We start from the raw sequence: 15,205 nt of genomic DNA on the forward strand, positions 1-15,205 counted from the left end.
TTAACCTGCTGAGTTCTTCCGGCAGTTTATTCTTTTGCTTTGAATTCGAGCATCTGTAGTCTCTTTTGTCTTATTTCAATCATTTCACGCAGGATAAAAAATCATGTTATTTCTATGTGTAGGAAAGAACTGCAGATGCTGGATTAAATCGAAGGTAGTCACAGAATGCTGGAGTTACTCAGCGGGACAGGCAGCATCTCTGGAGAGAAGGAATGGGTGACGTTTCGGGTCTATGTTTCGAGAAGAAGGGTCTCGACCCGAAACGTCACCCATTCCTTCTCTCCAAACATTGAAACTAAATTAAGATTAACTATGGTACACAAAAATGCTGGAGAAACTCCAGGTGCAGCAGCATCTATGGAGCGAAGGAAATAGGCAACGTTTTGGGCCAAAACCCTTCTTCAAGATTAACTATGTTTTGTTTAGTTTAATAATAATAATACATTTTATTTATGGGCGCCTTTCAAGAGTCTCAAGGACACCTTACAAAAATTTAGTTTAGAGATACAGCGCAGAAACAGGCCCTTCGGCCAACGAGTCCGCACTCACCAGCGATCCCCACACATTAACACAATCCTACACACACTAGGGACAATTTACACATACACCAAGCCAATTAACCTACAAACCTGTATGCCTTTGGAGTGAGGGAGGAAACCGAAGATCTCGGAAAAAACCCACGCGGTCATGGGGAGAACGTACAAACTCTGTACAGTAAGAACCTGTAGTCAGGATCGAACCTGGGTCTCCGGTGCTGCAAGCGCTGTAAGGCAGCAACTCTACAGATGCGCCACCTTGTTGGTAATTGTTTATTTAAAAATGCATTACAAGTTGCATTATTGTGTTCAATGGGAGTGTGATCTGGTTACTCGGTCGGTTTGTGTTCCTTGTGTCATATTAAATGCAGATGGGCAAGACATATCTGTTAATTGCAACATAGAAACAAGCTGTTTGGCACAACTGTTCATCTGTGCCTGTCAGAATTTTGTTCCCCTACAGGTATTTATCGAGCTCCTCCATAACATCCATGCTCTTTTGTTCAGCATGCCTTCATTGGTGAAGAGGTTTCTCCTAATTACAACTGGTCACTCATTAGTAGCCCCTTTTTAGTTATTGCCCCTAATTTTAGGTTCTGGCTTTGTTGACATTTGTTTAATTCATTGTGTTAACTCTATCTGCTGCGTAACTCAAAACCATCTATGGGAGTGGCATAAAATAGAAAAGCATTAGCTTTGTCATTTCAGTTAAAAACACTTTGGGAAATATCGCCCCAATCCACACAGAATATCAATCTTGACTGCCCAAAGTCTTTCAAATCACCTACAAGGCACAGGTTTTGAATGTGATTAAAAAAAACTTAGCTCTTTTTCAGTTTTGTAGTCCTTCTATCAACGATGTACCTTAGCAAGTAACATCTAAAAGATGCATGAGCAACTGCACAAGGCTCGTTCAATTGTACTTCCCAAATCCACATCAAGGTCATTTGTTGCATGGGAGCACCATGACATGATGTTTCCTTTTAAAATACACATTCTTCTGACTGGAAGCATATTGCAATTCTTTCATCATCATTGCATCAAAATCCTGGATTTTATTTTTAGAGATACAGCACGGAAACAGGCCCTTTGACCCACGGAGTCAAAGCTTACCAGTGATCACCCTCAACACTAGCACTATCCTGCACACTAGGAACAATTTATAATTTACAGAAGCCAAATAACCTACAAACCTGTACGTCTTTGAAGTGTGGGAGGAAACCGGAGCACCCGGTAAAAACCCACACGGTCACAGACAAAATGTACAAGCTCCATACAAATAGCATCTTAGTCAGGAACTGACTAAAACAACAGAGTTTTATATTGCATCCCATTTTTTCAGAGGACTTTTGTTACTGTTGTAAAAATTCTTGTTCCAATAGTGCAAGTTCTGGGTCAGATTGCGGCCATGATGAAGATGTCAATTAAGTCTGCGTTCCTTCTCTCAACAGTGTTGGAGCCCTTACCTCAGTCTCTTGTACAGCACCTTCGATGGATCATGCAAAAAGATTTGCTGGGACAAGATGTGTTCTTAATTGGGCCACCTGGTCCTTTACGACGCTCTATTGCTATGCAGTATTTGGTGAGTAATTTTCTTGTTCAGAAACAAATGCTGTATGAACTGAAAATTTTCATTTTAATTTGTGAAGAACAATTTTAATATGGTAAATAAATCCGTCTACAATTGAACAATGTATGAGTATAAAGTAAGAATGGCATAGCTTCTGGAAAAAAATCCCGACCCAAGAAGCCAGTTCCATTGCACATTTCGGCACCATATTTGAACATTGGAGGTCGTGTTGTTTATATGAAATCAGTTGTTTGAGATTTTTACTTCAAACAACTCAAATTTCAATCTTATTTTGTCTTAGTCATGAAATCGCTTTCCACGTATTGAGTGAATCCTTCTGGCATCACTGCCCACTAATTCATCACAACTCAAAAGCTTACCATATCCACGGGCATTCTTCAAAACTTCATACAGTTAATTATGCTAATTGATTCAATAGCTGTTCAACCAAATTAAGACTAAATGTTCCCTTGGACAAGTTGACAAAGTTGTCTCCTCATTGTGTAGGAAAGAACTGCAGATGCTGTTTTAAATCGAAGATCAACACAAAACGCTAGAGAAACTCAGCGGGACAAGGCATCATCTCTGGAGGGAAGGAATGGGTGACGGTTCGGGTCGAGACCCTTCTTCAGACTGATGTTTCTTCTTATCTAGCTTAAACAAAATTCAGTAACATGACTAAAGGGCCTGTCCCACGGCGATTTTTTCGGTGACTGCCGGCGTCAAATCAGTTTCGCCAATAGATTTTGAACATTTCAAAATCCAGTGGCGATAAAACAAATGTTGTGACACTTGAAAAAACACCGCGCATAAGGACAGTAGCATTTTGGTTGAGCTAAATGGGATACTGGCCAGAAAAGATCTGAACAAGTTAAACCTAGAGGTGATTTTTCTTTAATTGAAGGTTTCAGCTGAACTCAAATTAGGCACATGAAAGTTTTGGTAATGGAGCAGCTACTGTATGTGAGCAAGAGTAAGATCCATAGCTTTGGCATTTCTTGTGTTTAAATAAACAATATTATTCTTTATTCGAATGTTGGGGAAGTAATCTGTTAACACATAGATGTGGGAAGAGTTGGCACTGGAAATTGATGCCACACTTATAGTTATTGCCAAGTGGCAGCATGCTGATGAGTGTGAAGTGATATCCAAGAAAGAATCATTTGACCACTCTGTATGTGAAGATGCAGGGAGGAAGGGAAACAACAAATCAAAGTCCAATCAGACTGGGAAAAGGTGGAACCAAGTAAGCCCCATGGAATAGATCAACAAAGAAGAATTGTTGGAAGAAAATGGTATTACTAACCATGATAATTGTTGTAGGATCGACTTGGTTTCTGAGAATATTTATGTTTATTATAACAAAATGTTCTTAAATTCCAAAGATAAAGAGATCTTGGGAACATTTTCCTTATGAGTTGTCCTCTTGTAACTATTTTAATTACAATGAGCCTACAATTTAAGATGTACATTTTAGCAAGCTCATTAACTATATTTGTTTTCCTTGGATATCATTATTAATTTAGATGTACCCTTTTCCCCAAAAAGTTCACATGGGAAACATCTATTTAATTATTTTCAATGACGTACATCATAGATTTTGGATTGAATTAAAGTGTTAACTTTAACCTCCCATTTAGCTCCACATCCACTCGTAGGGTTTGCCTCTGGTCCTATGGTTTAAACAACTTGTCCTGTGGGCATCATTTTATTTGTTTTCACCATTTTTATATTGGGGTTCAGTTTGGCTTCAGACCCGCTATAATGTGACCTCTTTTTTCTGCATTCTTAATGAACATTGAAAATGGGTAGGCTGAGAAGAATCAGCTCATCGATCAAATGCCTCCCATACCAAAATGACTAGAGCATTAAGGCTGGACACATCAAGATCCAACTCAGTAGTTATATCATCTCCTTTGAGACAAAAAAGAGAGAAAGAAATGGTGCTATGAAGGAAAAATAATATGTAATATACCTCCATCATACCTTGAGGTATGATATTATTCATGAAAATATATCATGAAAATGCATTTTGAAGTGATTTTGACTGAGAGTGTTCCCTCATTTCTCTTGCTGCAGTTTCTATAAATCAAAATTGAACCAGATGTTGAAGGAGCTGCTGTAACAAGGAATATTACCAATAAGCTGGTGATAAGTAGAAGCTGAAGAGCACGTTTCATATAGGAAGACTAGTCCACATCATAACCAGGGCATCTTGATTTCAATTTCAGTTGCTATGCTGTGTGAAAATAATGTTTTTACTGCTACAAATACTAGCAAACCACATCCACCATTGCACCAATATCCAAAGTAACACCTTTCCTTTTCGTGGGTCCCTCAGTATCTTACTCCAAACCCGGAATGACTGAGTTCATATGAGCTCTATATTTCTTATATTTTATACCCTGATATATTCCATGTTCAGCATTATAAAAGTTTGGTTAGGCCTCATTTGGAGTATTGTTTGTAGTGCTGATCACCCAATTACAGGAAGGATGTGGAGGCTTTGGAGAAGGTGCACAAGATGTTTACCAGGATGCTGTCTGGATTACATAATATTAGCTATTGGGAGAGGTTGAACAAACTTGGTTTGTTTTCTCTGGAGCATCAGAGGCTGTTGGAAAGCCTAACAAAAGTATACAATTATGAGCGACATAGAAGGGGTAAACAGTCGGAACCTTTCTCCCAGGTGGAAATGTCAAAGACGAGAGGATATAGCTTTAAGTAAGAGGGGGAAAGTTTAAAGATGTTTAAAGTTTTTTACACAGACAGTGGTGGGTGCCTAGAACTCACTGTAAGGGGTGGTGTTGGAAGGAGATGTGACAATGGCATTTAAAAGGTTTTTTGATAGGCACATTGATATGCAGGGAATGTAGAAGTAGAGAAGAGAAGATTAGTTTAACTTGACATAATATTTGGCACAGATGTTGTGGGCCAATGGGCCTATTCCTGTTCTGTACTGTTCTGTGTTATATATGATGTTTCTATTTAGGTAAACCATGCAAATGTTTGCATGATTTTTATAATTTTGATATTCTTTTCTGGAAATGGAACAGCAAAATCTCACATATACATTAATAAAATTAGAAGTTAACGTAGCCACGGAATAAAAATGAGTGAGAGTTAACTCGCTTTTTTATGTGCTTTAATTGTGTCTCCTCATGAGGCGTTTTATAATCTCAGCCACTTTATTTTATCGAGCATATGTATCCTTCCTCCCTAAACATCTCGTTCTCTCTGAATCTTTCTCCTCATTAAGATAGACTTTTTTCTTCACATCTTAGCATATCCTTGTGTGGCTCATTGTCACATTTGTTAGATACTCTTCATGTTAAACAATGTTTTATTAAATTATAGATAGTGTATTAATTCAGGGAGTTGTTAATTTCTCTTCAAAATCATTGTAATTGGTCTTTCATAATTTTGGACTTGGATGGTGTGATGGCAAAGTGGTTAATGCTGTTGTCTCATAGCTCCAGCCACCTGTGTTTGATTCTGACCTCTGGTGCTGTCTGTGTGGAGTATACATGTTCTCCCTGTGACCACATGGATTTCCTTTGAGTGCTTCGATTTCCTCCCACATCCCAAAGATGTGGGCTGAGAGATTAATTGGCCACTGTAAATTGGCACGAGTGTAAATTGGTGTTAGAGAATTGGGGATGGGTGATAGAAAAATAGGTGCAGGAGTAGGCCATTCGGCCCTTCGAGCCAGCACCGCCATTCAAAATGATGATGGTTAATCATCTAAAATCAGTACCCCATTCCTGCTTTTTCCTCATATCCCTTAATTCCTTAAGCCCTAAGAGCTAAATCTACCTCTCTTGATAACATCCAGTGAAATTGCCTCCACTGCCATCTGTGGCAGAGAATTCCACAGATTCACAACTCTCTGGGTGAAGAGGTTTTTCCCCATCTCAGTCCTAAATGACCTGTGCCTTATTCTTAAATTGTGATCCCTGGTTCTGGACTCCCCCAACATCGGGAACATTTTTCCTGCATCTAGCCTGACCAATTCTTTAAGAATTTTATGCTTCAATAAGATACCCTCTCGTCCCTCTAAATTCCAATGAATACAAGCCCAGTCGACCCATTCTTTCATCATATGTCAGTCCCGCCATCCCAGGAATTAATCTGGTGAACCTATGCTGCACTCCCTCAATAGCAACAATGTCCTTCCTCAAATTAGGAAACCAAAATTGCACACCATACTCCAGGCGTGGTCTCACCAGGGCCCTGTACAACTGCAGTAGGACCTCCTTGCTCAAATCCTCTCGCAATGAGGGCCAATTAGCTTTCTTCACTGCCTGCTGTACCTGCATGCATACTTTTAGTGACTGATGTACAAGCACACCCAGGTCTCGCTGCACTTCCCCTTTTCCTCATCTGACACCATTCAGATAATAATCTGCCTTCCTGTTCTTGCCACCAGTGGATAACCTCACATTTAATATCAACACTGATTTTTTGACTTGAGGGGTATCATGTATTATTAGGGGAGTTGAGGCCACACTCTAATCAGCTGTGATCTTACTGATTGGTGAGGCGGGGGTCAAGGTTTAGAATGGCCAACTCCTGCTCCTGCTCTTAAATTCTTGTGAGGAATTCTCTGCTTTCATCAACTGTATTCCTTTCCTTGGCCTGTCCTTTCTCATATTTGGTTGCCTGAATCGTTGTTCCAGCCAAAGCCTATCCAGTAATTTTTAATTTATTGTCATATCACTATTATAGTGCACCTGTCATGCATCTGCCCACTCTCCAAACCTATACAAGTCACCTTGCAGCCTCATAGCATACTCATCGCAGCTCACACTGCGACCCAGTTTTGTGTCATCTGCAAACTTGGAGATTCCCTCGTCTAAATCATTAATATATATAGTAAATAACACTGGGGTCTTGTGAGTGTGAGTCAGAGTGAGTAGAGGACGAGAAAATGAATGGGCAAATGGGATTGATAGGATTGTTCTGTGGCTGGATAAGCCAAATGGCCTCCTTCTATGTCGTTAGAAAATATGAACTCAGCAGCTGGTGAATGTGATTATGCAGTTGAGATTTAATCTCATGCGTTTAGGTGAATTTGATAGGAGTAGTGTACACCTGAATTGCCACCCTAAAGGAACTGGTCAAAATCTCAACCCATTTTCTATTTTTTTCAAATAAATCTTCAATTGAAAGAGAACGAGAAAACTATTGGAACGAAAATAATATAAAATTTGTGAATTTGAGCAATTTCTCTCTGTTGCTAGACCCTCCCAACACCTTGGGAGGGTCTAAGGCTTTTTTACAGTCCGGAAAAAAAAGCCTTACATTTATTTTCAGTTCTATTGCCAACTATTTTAAGGTTTAGGTTTATTATTATCACACGTACAAAGGTACAGTGAAAAGCATGGTTTTCTAAGCTATCCAATCAAATCAGATAATACTCTACACAAATACAACCAAGCTAAACTCGAGCATGAGAGGTAGAGTGAAGGGAAAGATACAGTGTACAGAATGTAGTTCTCAGGGTTTTAGTACATCAGCTCCAAAAATCTAGGCTTATCTGGCCTCTTGCCAAAATAATTATTTTCACCCTGTTTACTCTGTTATTGTGAACACATTCACTTTGTTTTTTCTTAAACTTCTCCAATTATTCCAGAATGCATGATTATGTACAAAATGCTACAGCACAGAGGAATAGAATAGAATAGAACAGAATATGTTTATTGTCATTGCACAAAACTGAGCAACGAAATTCCATTTGCTTCTCCTCCGTTAAAAGAAATACAACACAACAAACAATACACATATGTACAGTTAATAGTAAAATAATAGATACATTTTTTAAAAAGTTTAAAAGAATTTAGCAGTATTCCTCGAAGTTACTTCTTACTTCTTGCTTGAATCTGGGTTCCCTCAAACATGCAACACTCAGTTAACATGCAGTCACTAAGGAGGCAAGTGGAATTTTGGCCTTCAATATGGCAAGTCTTGCAACGCATATTCAGGGTGTTGATAAAACCTCAACAGAAGTACTCTGTATAGTCAATCTGAAGAAGGGTCCCGACCCAAAATATCACCTGTCCATTTTCTCCAGAGATGCTGATGGACCCGCTGAGTTACTCCAGCATTTTGTGTCACTCTTTGGTATAAACTAGCATATGCAGTTCCTTTTTATTACTCTGTATAGTTTTGTCTTCTATTTAGAGAGAAATATGCTTAGTTTGGAAGCAGTTTAAAGAAGATTCATTACATTGGTACGTGGGTAAGGTGGTTTACTGCGGAATGTTTGAATAATCTGACGCTGTTGGAATTTGGCAAAGTAAGAGTTGATCTATTGTGTGAGGTCATGTGGGTAATCAACAGGGTGGATGTTTTCCCTCATGGGAGGAATTTAGAACTGATAACATAGCATCAGAAGATGAAGTTGAGAAGGAATTTTCTTTCTCAGTTTGTAGTAAATCTTTAGAATTCTCTATCCCACATGAGGACTATGGAGGCAGAATCATTGAATATCAACACTGATTTTTTTAACTCTAATCAGCTGTGATCTTACTGATTGGTGAGGTGGGGTCAAGGTTTAGAGTGGCCAACTCCTGCTCCTGCTCTTAAATTCGAGGGCCACATGAGGAAGTTTTAATTCTCTGCTTTCATCAACTGTATTCCATTCCTTGGCCTGTCCTTTTTCATATTTGGTTGCCTGAATTATTGGTGATGCTCCAGCCAAAGCCTATCCAGTAATTTTTAATTTATTGTCATATCATTATTTAAACCCAATCATCTGTTTCATTACTTATCTTTGCTATCATCTTGTAAGGACAACTTACTGACAGTGAAATATGTCAACAGACTGGTAATGTATCTAGGTTCTTTAATCTGTCAAGTGTCAATGGTGGAACTATTATATTAAAAACCTGACTAATCGTATTCCACCATAGGAATTGACCAAGCGAGAGGTGGAGTACATGGCCTTGTCCAGAGATACCACTGAAACAGACCTTAAGCAACGCAGAGAAATTCGGGCAGGAACAGCCTTTTATGTCGATCAGGTGAGTTATACTTAGCCGTTTAACCAATTTGTTCATTAATAGGAACATGTTTTTATTTTGAAAATTCATCTTCACATTAGTGAAATAGAAGAGGGAAAGCAGGATTGAATCAAAATGTGTCATATCATATTAGTAAGACTCAGGAATTGAAAAAGAGATACTAGTACAAAAAAGTAGAATTCTGGTCAAACTCAACAGGTCAAGCAATGCTGCCTGTCCCACTGTTTCCAGCATTTTGTATCTATCTTCAATGAATGTCTTTGTTGCTACAGAATTACAGATGCATTAACATGACAACACAACAAATTACTACAATAAACAATGATACAATAAATTATCTGATATAAATGACCTGATAACCAGACCATTATTGTGCAAGCTGAAGTACATAGTGCAACCTTATACCAAGTTCAGACGACATTTCGGCTCAAGACCCTGCATGAGGATCTAGTCCACATGTTGGGTTTTGATCTGAAACATCAATTTACACCTTTTGCTACTCACATGCTGCTCGACATGCTCCAGCATTCTGTATTTTGTTTATGATTCCGGCACATGCAGTCTTATTTTCTTTGTAAGTACAAGTTTGCTGAAATGCTGCATTTTGTGTCTCGCTATGATTTCTAATAGGTACTCAGGATCAGGTCAGTGACTGAATAAAACCATGGTCAGTGTTTGGTAGCAGGTCAGTGACTGTCAGTTTAATAAAACCATGCTGACTTTCACATGTTTTATCATGTGTTTTCAAGTACCACAATACCTCGTCCTTAATAATGCACACTAAAATTTAACCAACCACAGAAGTCAGAAGTTTGTAATTTTCTTTATTTTGCATCACTCTCTTCTTAAACAGTGGAGTTACATTTGCGATTTTCCAGTCCTCTGGAAGCATTCCTGACACTACTGATTCTTGAAAGGTCACTAACAGCTATCTCATTCTGGAGTGTAGTCCATGTGGTCAACGTGACTTATACACCTTCAGACCTTATAGCTTCCGAAGCACCTTCTCCACAGTAATAGCGCCTGCAGATCTTTCATGGTAAATTTCTGGCACATTGCTGGTGTCTTCTACTGTGAAGACTGACCCAAAAATAACTTTATCAGATCATCCCTCATTTCTTTGTTTGCCATTGCTACTTCTCCAGCGTAACTTTCCAGTGTTCGAATGTGCTCTCTTGTTTCTACGTTACTCTTTAAAAACTGTAAAAACCTATTTTTTTTAGTTCAGGGATACAGCAAGCAAACAGGCCCTTCGTCCTATGAGTCGGCGCTGACCACCGATCCCTGCTCATTAACACTATCCTACACACACTAGGGACAATTTACAATTTACAATTTTACCAAGCCAATTAACCTACAATCCTATGTCTTTGGAGTGTGGGAGGAAACCACAACTCTTGTGGAAAACCCATGCAGGTCACGGGGAGAACATACAAACTCAGTACAGACGGGCATCCGCAGTCAGGATCGAACACGAGTCTCTGGCACTGTAAGGTAGCAACTCTACTACAGCACCACCTTGGTATCCTTTTTTATGTTGTTAGCTAGCCTACCTTCATATTTCATCTTTCTTCCCCTTTTTGCTTTTTTCATTGCCTTCTGCTGGTTTTTAAAAGCTTCCCATTCCTCCAACCCCACTAATCTATGCCATGTTCTATGCCTTCTCATTTGCCTTAATGTTATCTTTGACTTTCTTTGTCCGCCACAGTGACCTCATTCTCCCTTAGTATGTTTCTTCCTCTCTGGGATGAAAAGATCCCGTGTCCAAATTACTCCCAGAAATTCCTGCCATTGTCATTCCTGCAAGGGTCCCCTTCGAATCAATTATAAGCAGCTCCTTCCGCGTGCCTCTGTAATTACTCAACTGTAACATTGATACTCCAATTTCATTTTCTCCCTCTCAAACTGCATGTTGAATTCTATCATAATATGAATGCTAACTCCTAGGAGTTGCTTCACCTTATGTTCCCTAATCAAGTCTGATTCATTGCACAGCTCCAAATCCAGAATTGCCTTTTCCCTAGTGGGCTCGACCACAAGCTGCTCTGAGAAGTCACCTCATAGGCATTTTGCAAAGCAGAATTGCAGCTGATGTAAATTAATAGTAAATACATTTACACCTGTATGATATCCCTATTTACATAAATCAGCCATATTCGATTGGATAATATTGTACAAGTTTTTTTAGTGCTTATGAAAAATGTTTTTTTAATTAATATCAATTCATAAGATGATAGTGAAGCCACCAGGACAGTGTAATTGTGGCATTATGTAAAATGCAATTTACTCTTTCCTCGAGCTGTCATGCAGCTTGATCTTCAATATGACTCAGAGGTAATAATTACTATCATTCTTGATGTAAAGGGCAACCTTTTCTGTAAAAATGTTATAATTATATTTCAATGTTCAAATAGGCACACTGATATATTACCCATTTAAATATGAGATATTTGAGTGGAATTAATTGGTGGTTTTTGTGCATTTTTCCAAATGATGGTAGTTACATGGCTGACACCTCTTCTGCACTCTGTCATCTGGGGCCTTTAAAGAATGAGCTTTTGTATTATTAAACCAGAAATAAACAGTTGTAAATAAGTTGGTAAACTAATTATTAATACATACTCTGCTACCGCATGATTCCAGGCTTCCTTTTCATAGAATACAGAACAACATTTTTGAATATGTCATGAAGAGACATGACACTGTTCAGCTGGCAACATACTCCAGAAATTTGTTAACCTTTGGAGAAACAAGAACCAACTGGTGTCCAATTTATTATTTTTTTGTGATTTAAACACATTCCTACCAAAATAGTTAAATTGTAATAATTTATTTAAAGATACACAATCTATCTCCTCATCTATCTATCTATCTAATATATAAAACTGTGTGCCTGTCGCCTGCCGTCCGTCCGGCTGCCTTTCTTCCTTTTGATTTGTTTCCATCGTGTGATGTCACAATGCCCAATGCTCGCAGATGTCCAATCACAATGCCCAATGCTCGCAGATGTCCAATCGGAATGGATCCATTTACATGGCCGGCTGCCGGCTGCATTTCTTCCTTTGATTCACTGCAACTCCGAAACCAGACGCAGAATCGTCGACATCTTTTCCATTTCGGTAGAGATTTCACTTTTCTTTCTAAGTATCCGCTCCTCATTACATTTCGTCGTGTTTAAGTACACGCTTTTAATCAAATCCTTCCCCCCCCCCCCCCAATATTTCAAAAATAAACTGGCTTCTCACGCATAGAAGCAGCACCAGCCCCAGCTCCAGCCCCTGGTGAACGTTCCATCGTGTGATGTCACAATGCCCGATGCTCACAGATGTCCAATCGGAATGGATCCATTTACATATGCCTTTGCAGGAGCCCCAGCCAATGGTGAACGTTCCATTGTGTGATGTCACAATGCCCAATGTTCACATATGTCCAATCGGAACTTAAGAGGGAGTTAGATGTGGCCCTTGTGGCTAAAGGGATCAGGGGGTATGGAGAGAAGGCAGGTACAGGATACTGAGTTGGATGATCAGCCATGATCATATTGAATAGTGGTGCAGGCTCAAAGGGCCGAATGGCCTACTCCTGCACTTAATTTCTATGTTTCTATGTTTCCCTCTCCTCACCCCTCTCCCTCTCCCACCCATCCCTCTCTCCCCACCCCTCTCTCTTCCCCTCCCTTTCCCTCTCTCCCCCACCCCTTCCTCTTACCCCTCTTTTGCTCTTCCACCACTCCCCCGTCCCTCTTCCACCACTCCCGCTACCCTTCTTCCCCTCCCTCCCTCCCCACTCCTCCACTTCTCTCCCCCTTCTCTCCTCCCCCTCCCTCTCCTCACTCCTCTCCCTCTCCCATCCCTCTCTCCCCCACCCCCTTCCCTCTCTCCCCCGCCCCCTTCCCCCTATCCCTCTGTCCGTCTTCCATCACTCCCCCTACCCCTCTCCTCCTCCCTCCCCACTCTTCCACTTCTCTCCCCCCACCCCCTGTACTCTCCCTCCCCACTCTTTCCCCTCTCTCCCCCCACCCCTCTCCCCCCCCGTCCCTCTTCCCCTCCCTCCCCATCCCCCCCTCCCCCTCATCTCTCTCCCCATCCCCCTCTCTCACCCCCTACCCCGCTCTCCTTTCTCTCCCAAATCTGTCCCGTTTCCTCCTCCTCCTCTCCCCTCCCTCCCCTCTTCTCACCCCCTCCCCCCACCTGTGTGTTTGGGGGGTGGTTAATGTGAGTGTGATGCCGCAGCCCCCACCCCCCTCCCCCCCCCCAATATTTCAAAAAATACTGGCTTCTCACCCATAGAATCAGCCCCAGCCCCAGCCCCTGGTGAACGATCCATTGTGTGATGTCACAATGCCCAATGCTCAAAGACATTGTTGCCATAGAGGGAGTACAGAGAAGGTTCACCAGACTGATTCCTGGGATGTCAGGACTTTCATATGAAGAAAGACTGGATAGACTCGGCTTGTACTCGCTAGATTTTAGAAGATTGAGGGGGTATCTTATAGAAACTTACAAAATTCTTAAGGGGTTGGACAGGCTAGATGCAGGAAGATTGTTCCAGATGTTGGGGAAGTCCAGAACAAGGGGTCACAGTTTAAGGATAAGGGGTAAATCTTTTAGGACCGAGATGAGAAAAACATTTTTCACACAGACCCTACCCCTCTCCTCCTCCCTCCCCACTCTTCCACTTCTCTTCCCCCTTCCCCACTCTTTCCCCCCTCTCCCCCCACCCCTCTCCCCCTCCCTCCCTCCTCCCCATCCCCCCCTCCCCCACATCTCTCTCCCCATCCCCCTCTCTCACCCCCTACCCCGCTCTCCTTTCTCTCCCAAATCTGTCCCGTTTCCTCCTCCTCCTCTCCCCTCCCTCCCCTCTTCTCACCCCCCCTCCCCCCCCCTGTGTGTTTGGGGGGTGGTTAATGTGAGTGTGATGCCGCAGCCCCCCCCCCCCCCCCCCAATATTTCAAAAAATACTGGCTTCTCACCCATAGAAGCAGCCCCAGCCCCTGGTGAACGTTCCATTGTGTGATGTCACAATGCCCAAAGCACAAAGACATTGTTGCCATAGATGGGAGTACAGAGAAGGCTCACCAGACTGATTCCTGGGATGTCAGGACTTTCATATGAATAAAGACTGGATAGACTCAGCTTGTACTCGCTAGATTTTAGAAGATTGAGGGGGTATCTTATAGACTTACAAAATTCTTAAGGGGTTGGACAGGCTAGATGCAGGAAGATTGTTCCAGATGTTGGGGAAGTCCAGAACAAGGGGTCACAGTTTAAGGATAAGGGGTAAATCTTTTAGGACCGAGATGAGAAAAAAAATTTCACACAGAGAGTGGTGAATCTCTGGAATTCACTGGCACAGAAGGTAGTTGAGGCCAGTTCATTGGCTATATTTAAGAGGGAGTTAGATCTGGCCCTTGTGGCTAAAGGGATCAGGGGGTATGGAGAGAAGGCAAGTACAGGATATTGAGTTGGATGATCAGCCATGATCATATTGAATGGTGGTGTAGGGCCGAATGGCCTACTCCTGTACTTAATTTCTATGTTTCCCTCTTAACACCCCTCTCCCTCTCCCACCCATCCCTCTCTCCCCCACCCCCTTCCCTCTCTACCCCACCCCCTTCCCCCGCCCCCTTCCGCCATACCGCTCTGTCCCTCTTCCACCACTCCCCCTACCCCTCCCTCCCCACTCTTCCACTTCTCTCCCCTTACCCCACCCCTCTTCCTCCCCCACCCCTCTCTCTTCCTCCCTTCCCCTCTCTCCCCCACCCCTTCCCCTACCCCTCTGTTCCTCATCCACCACTCCCCCGTCCCTCTTCCACCACTCCCGCTACCCCTCTACCTCTCCCTCCCTCCCCACTCCTCTCCCCCTCTCCCACCTCCCTTCCCTCTCTCCCCCACCCCCCTTCCCTCTCTCCCGCACCCCCATCCCTCTCTCCCCCCGCCCCCTTCCCCCTACCCCTCTGTCCCTCTTCCATCACTCCCCCTACCCTTCTCCTCCTCCTTCCCCACTCTTCCTCTTCTCTCCCCCCCTTCCCCCTCCTCTCTCCCCACTCCTTCCTCTCTCTCTCCCCCCACCCC

At 42.1% G+C, this 15,205-nt stretch overlaps 1 protein-coding gene across 1 annotated transcript in view; it reads left to right on the top strand.

Moving 5' to 3' along the window:
• vwa8 (von Willebrand factor A domain containing 8) overlaps window positions 1-15,205 on the top strand; it is a 200,185-nt gene that overhangs the window by 17,147 nt on the left and 167,833 nt on the right. Inside the window, exons 3-4 of the mRNA XM_033032907.1 lie at window positions 1,988-2,118; window positions 9,021-9,131. Coding sequence (XP_032888798.1) covers window positions 1,988-2,118; window positions 9,021-9,131 — 242 coding nt within the window. The remainder of the gene's footprint in view (window positions 1-1,987; window positions 2,119-9,020; window positions 9,132-15,205) is intronic.

The sequence above is a fragment of the Amblyraja radiata genome, chromosome 14, assembly GCF_010909765.2.
Source record: "Amblyraja radiata isolate CabotCenter1 chromosome 14, sAmbRad1.1.pri, whole genome shotgun sequence".
NCBI classification, from domain to species: domain Eukaryota; kingdom Metazoa; phylum Chordata; class Chondrichthyes; order Rajiformes; family Rajidae; genus Amblyraja; species Amblyraja radiata.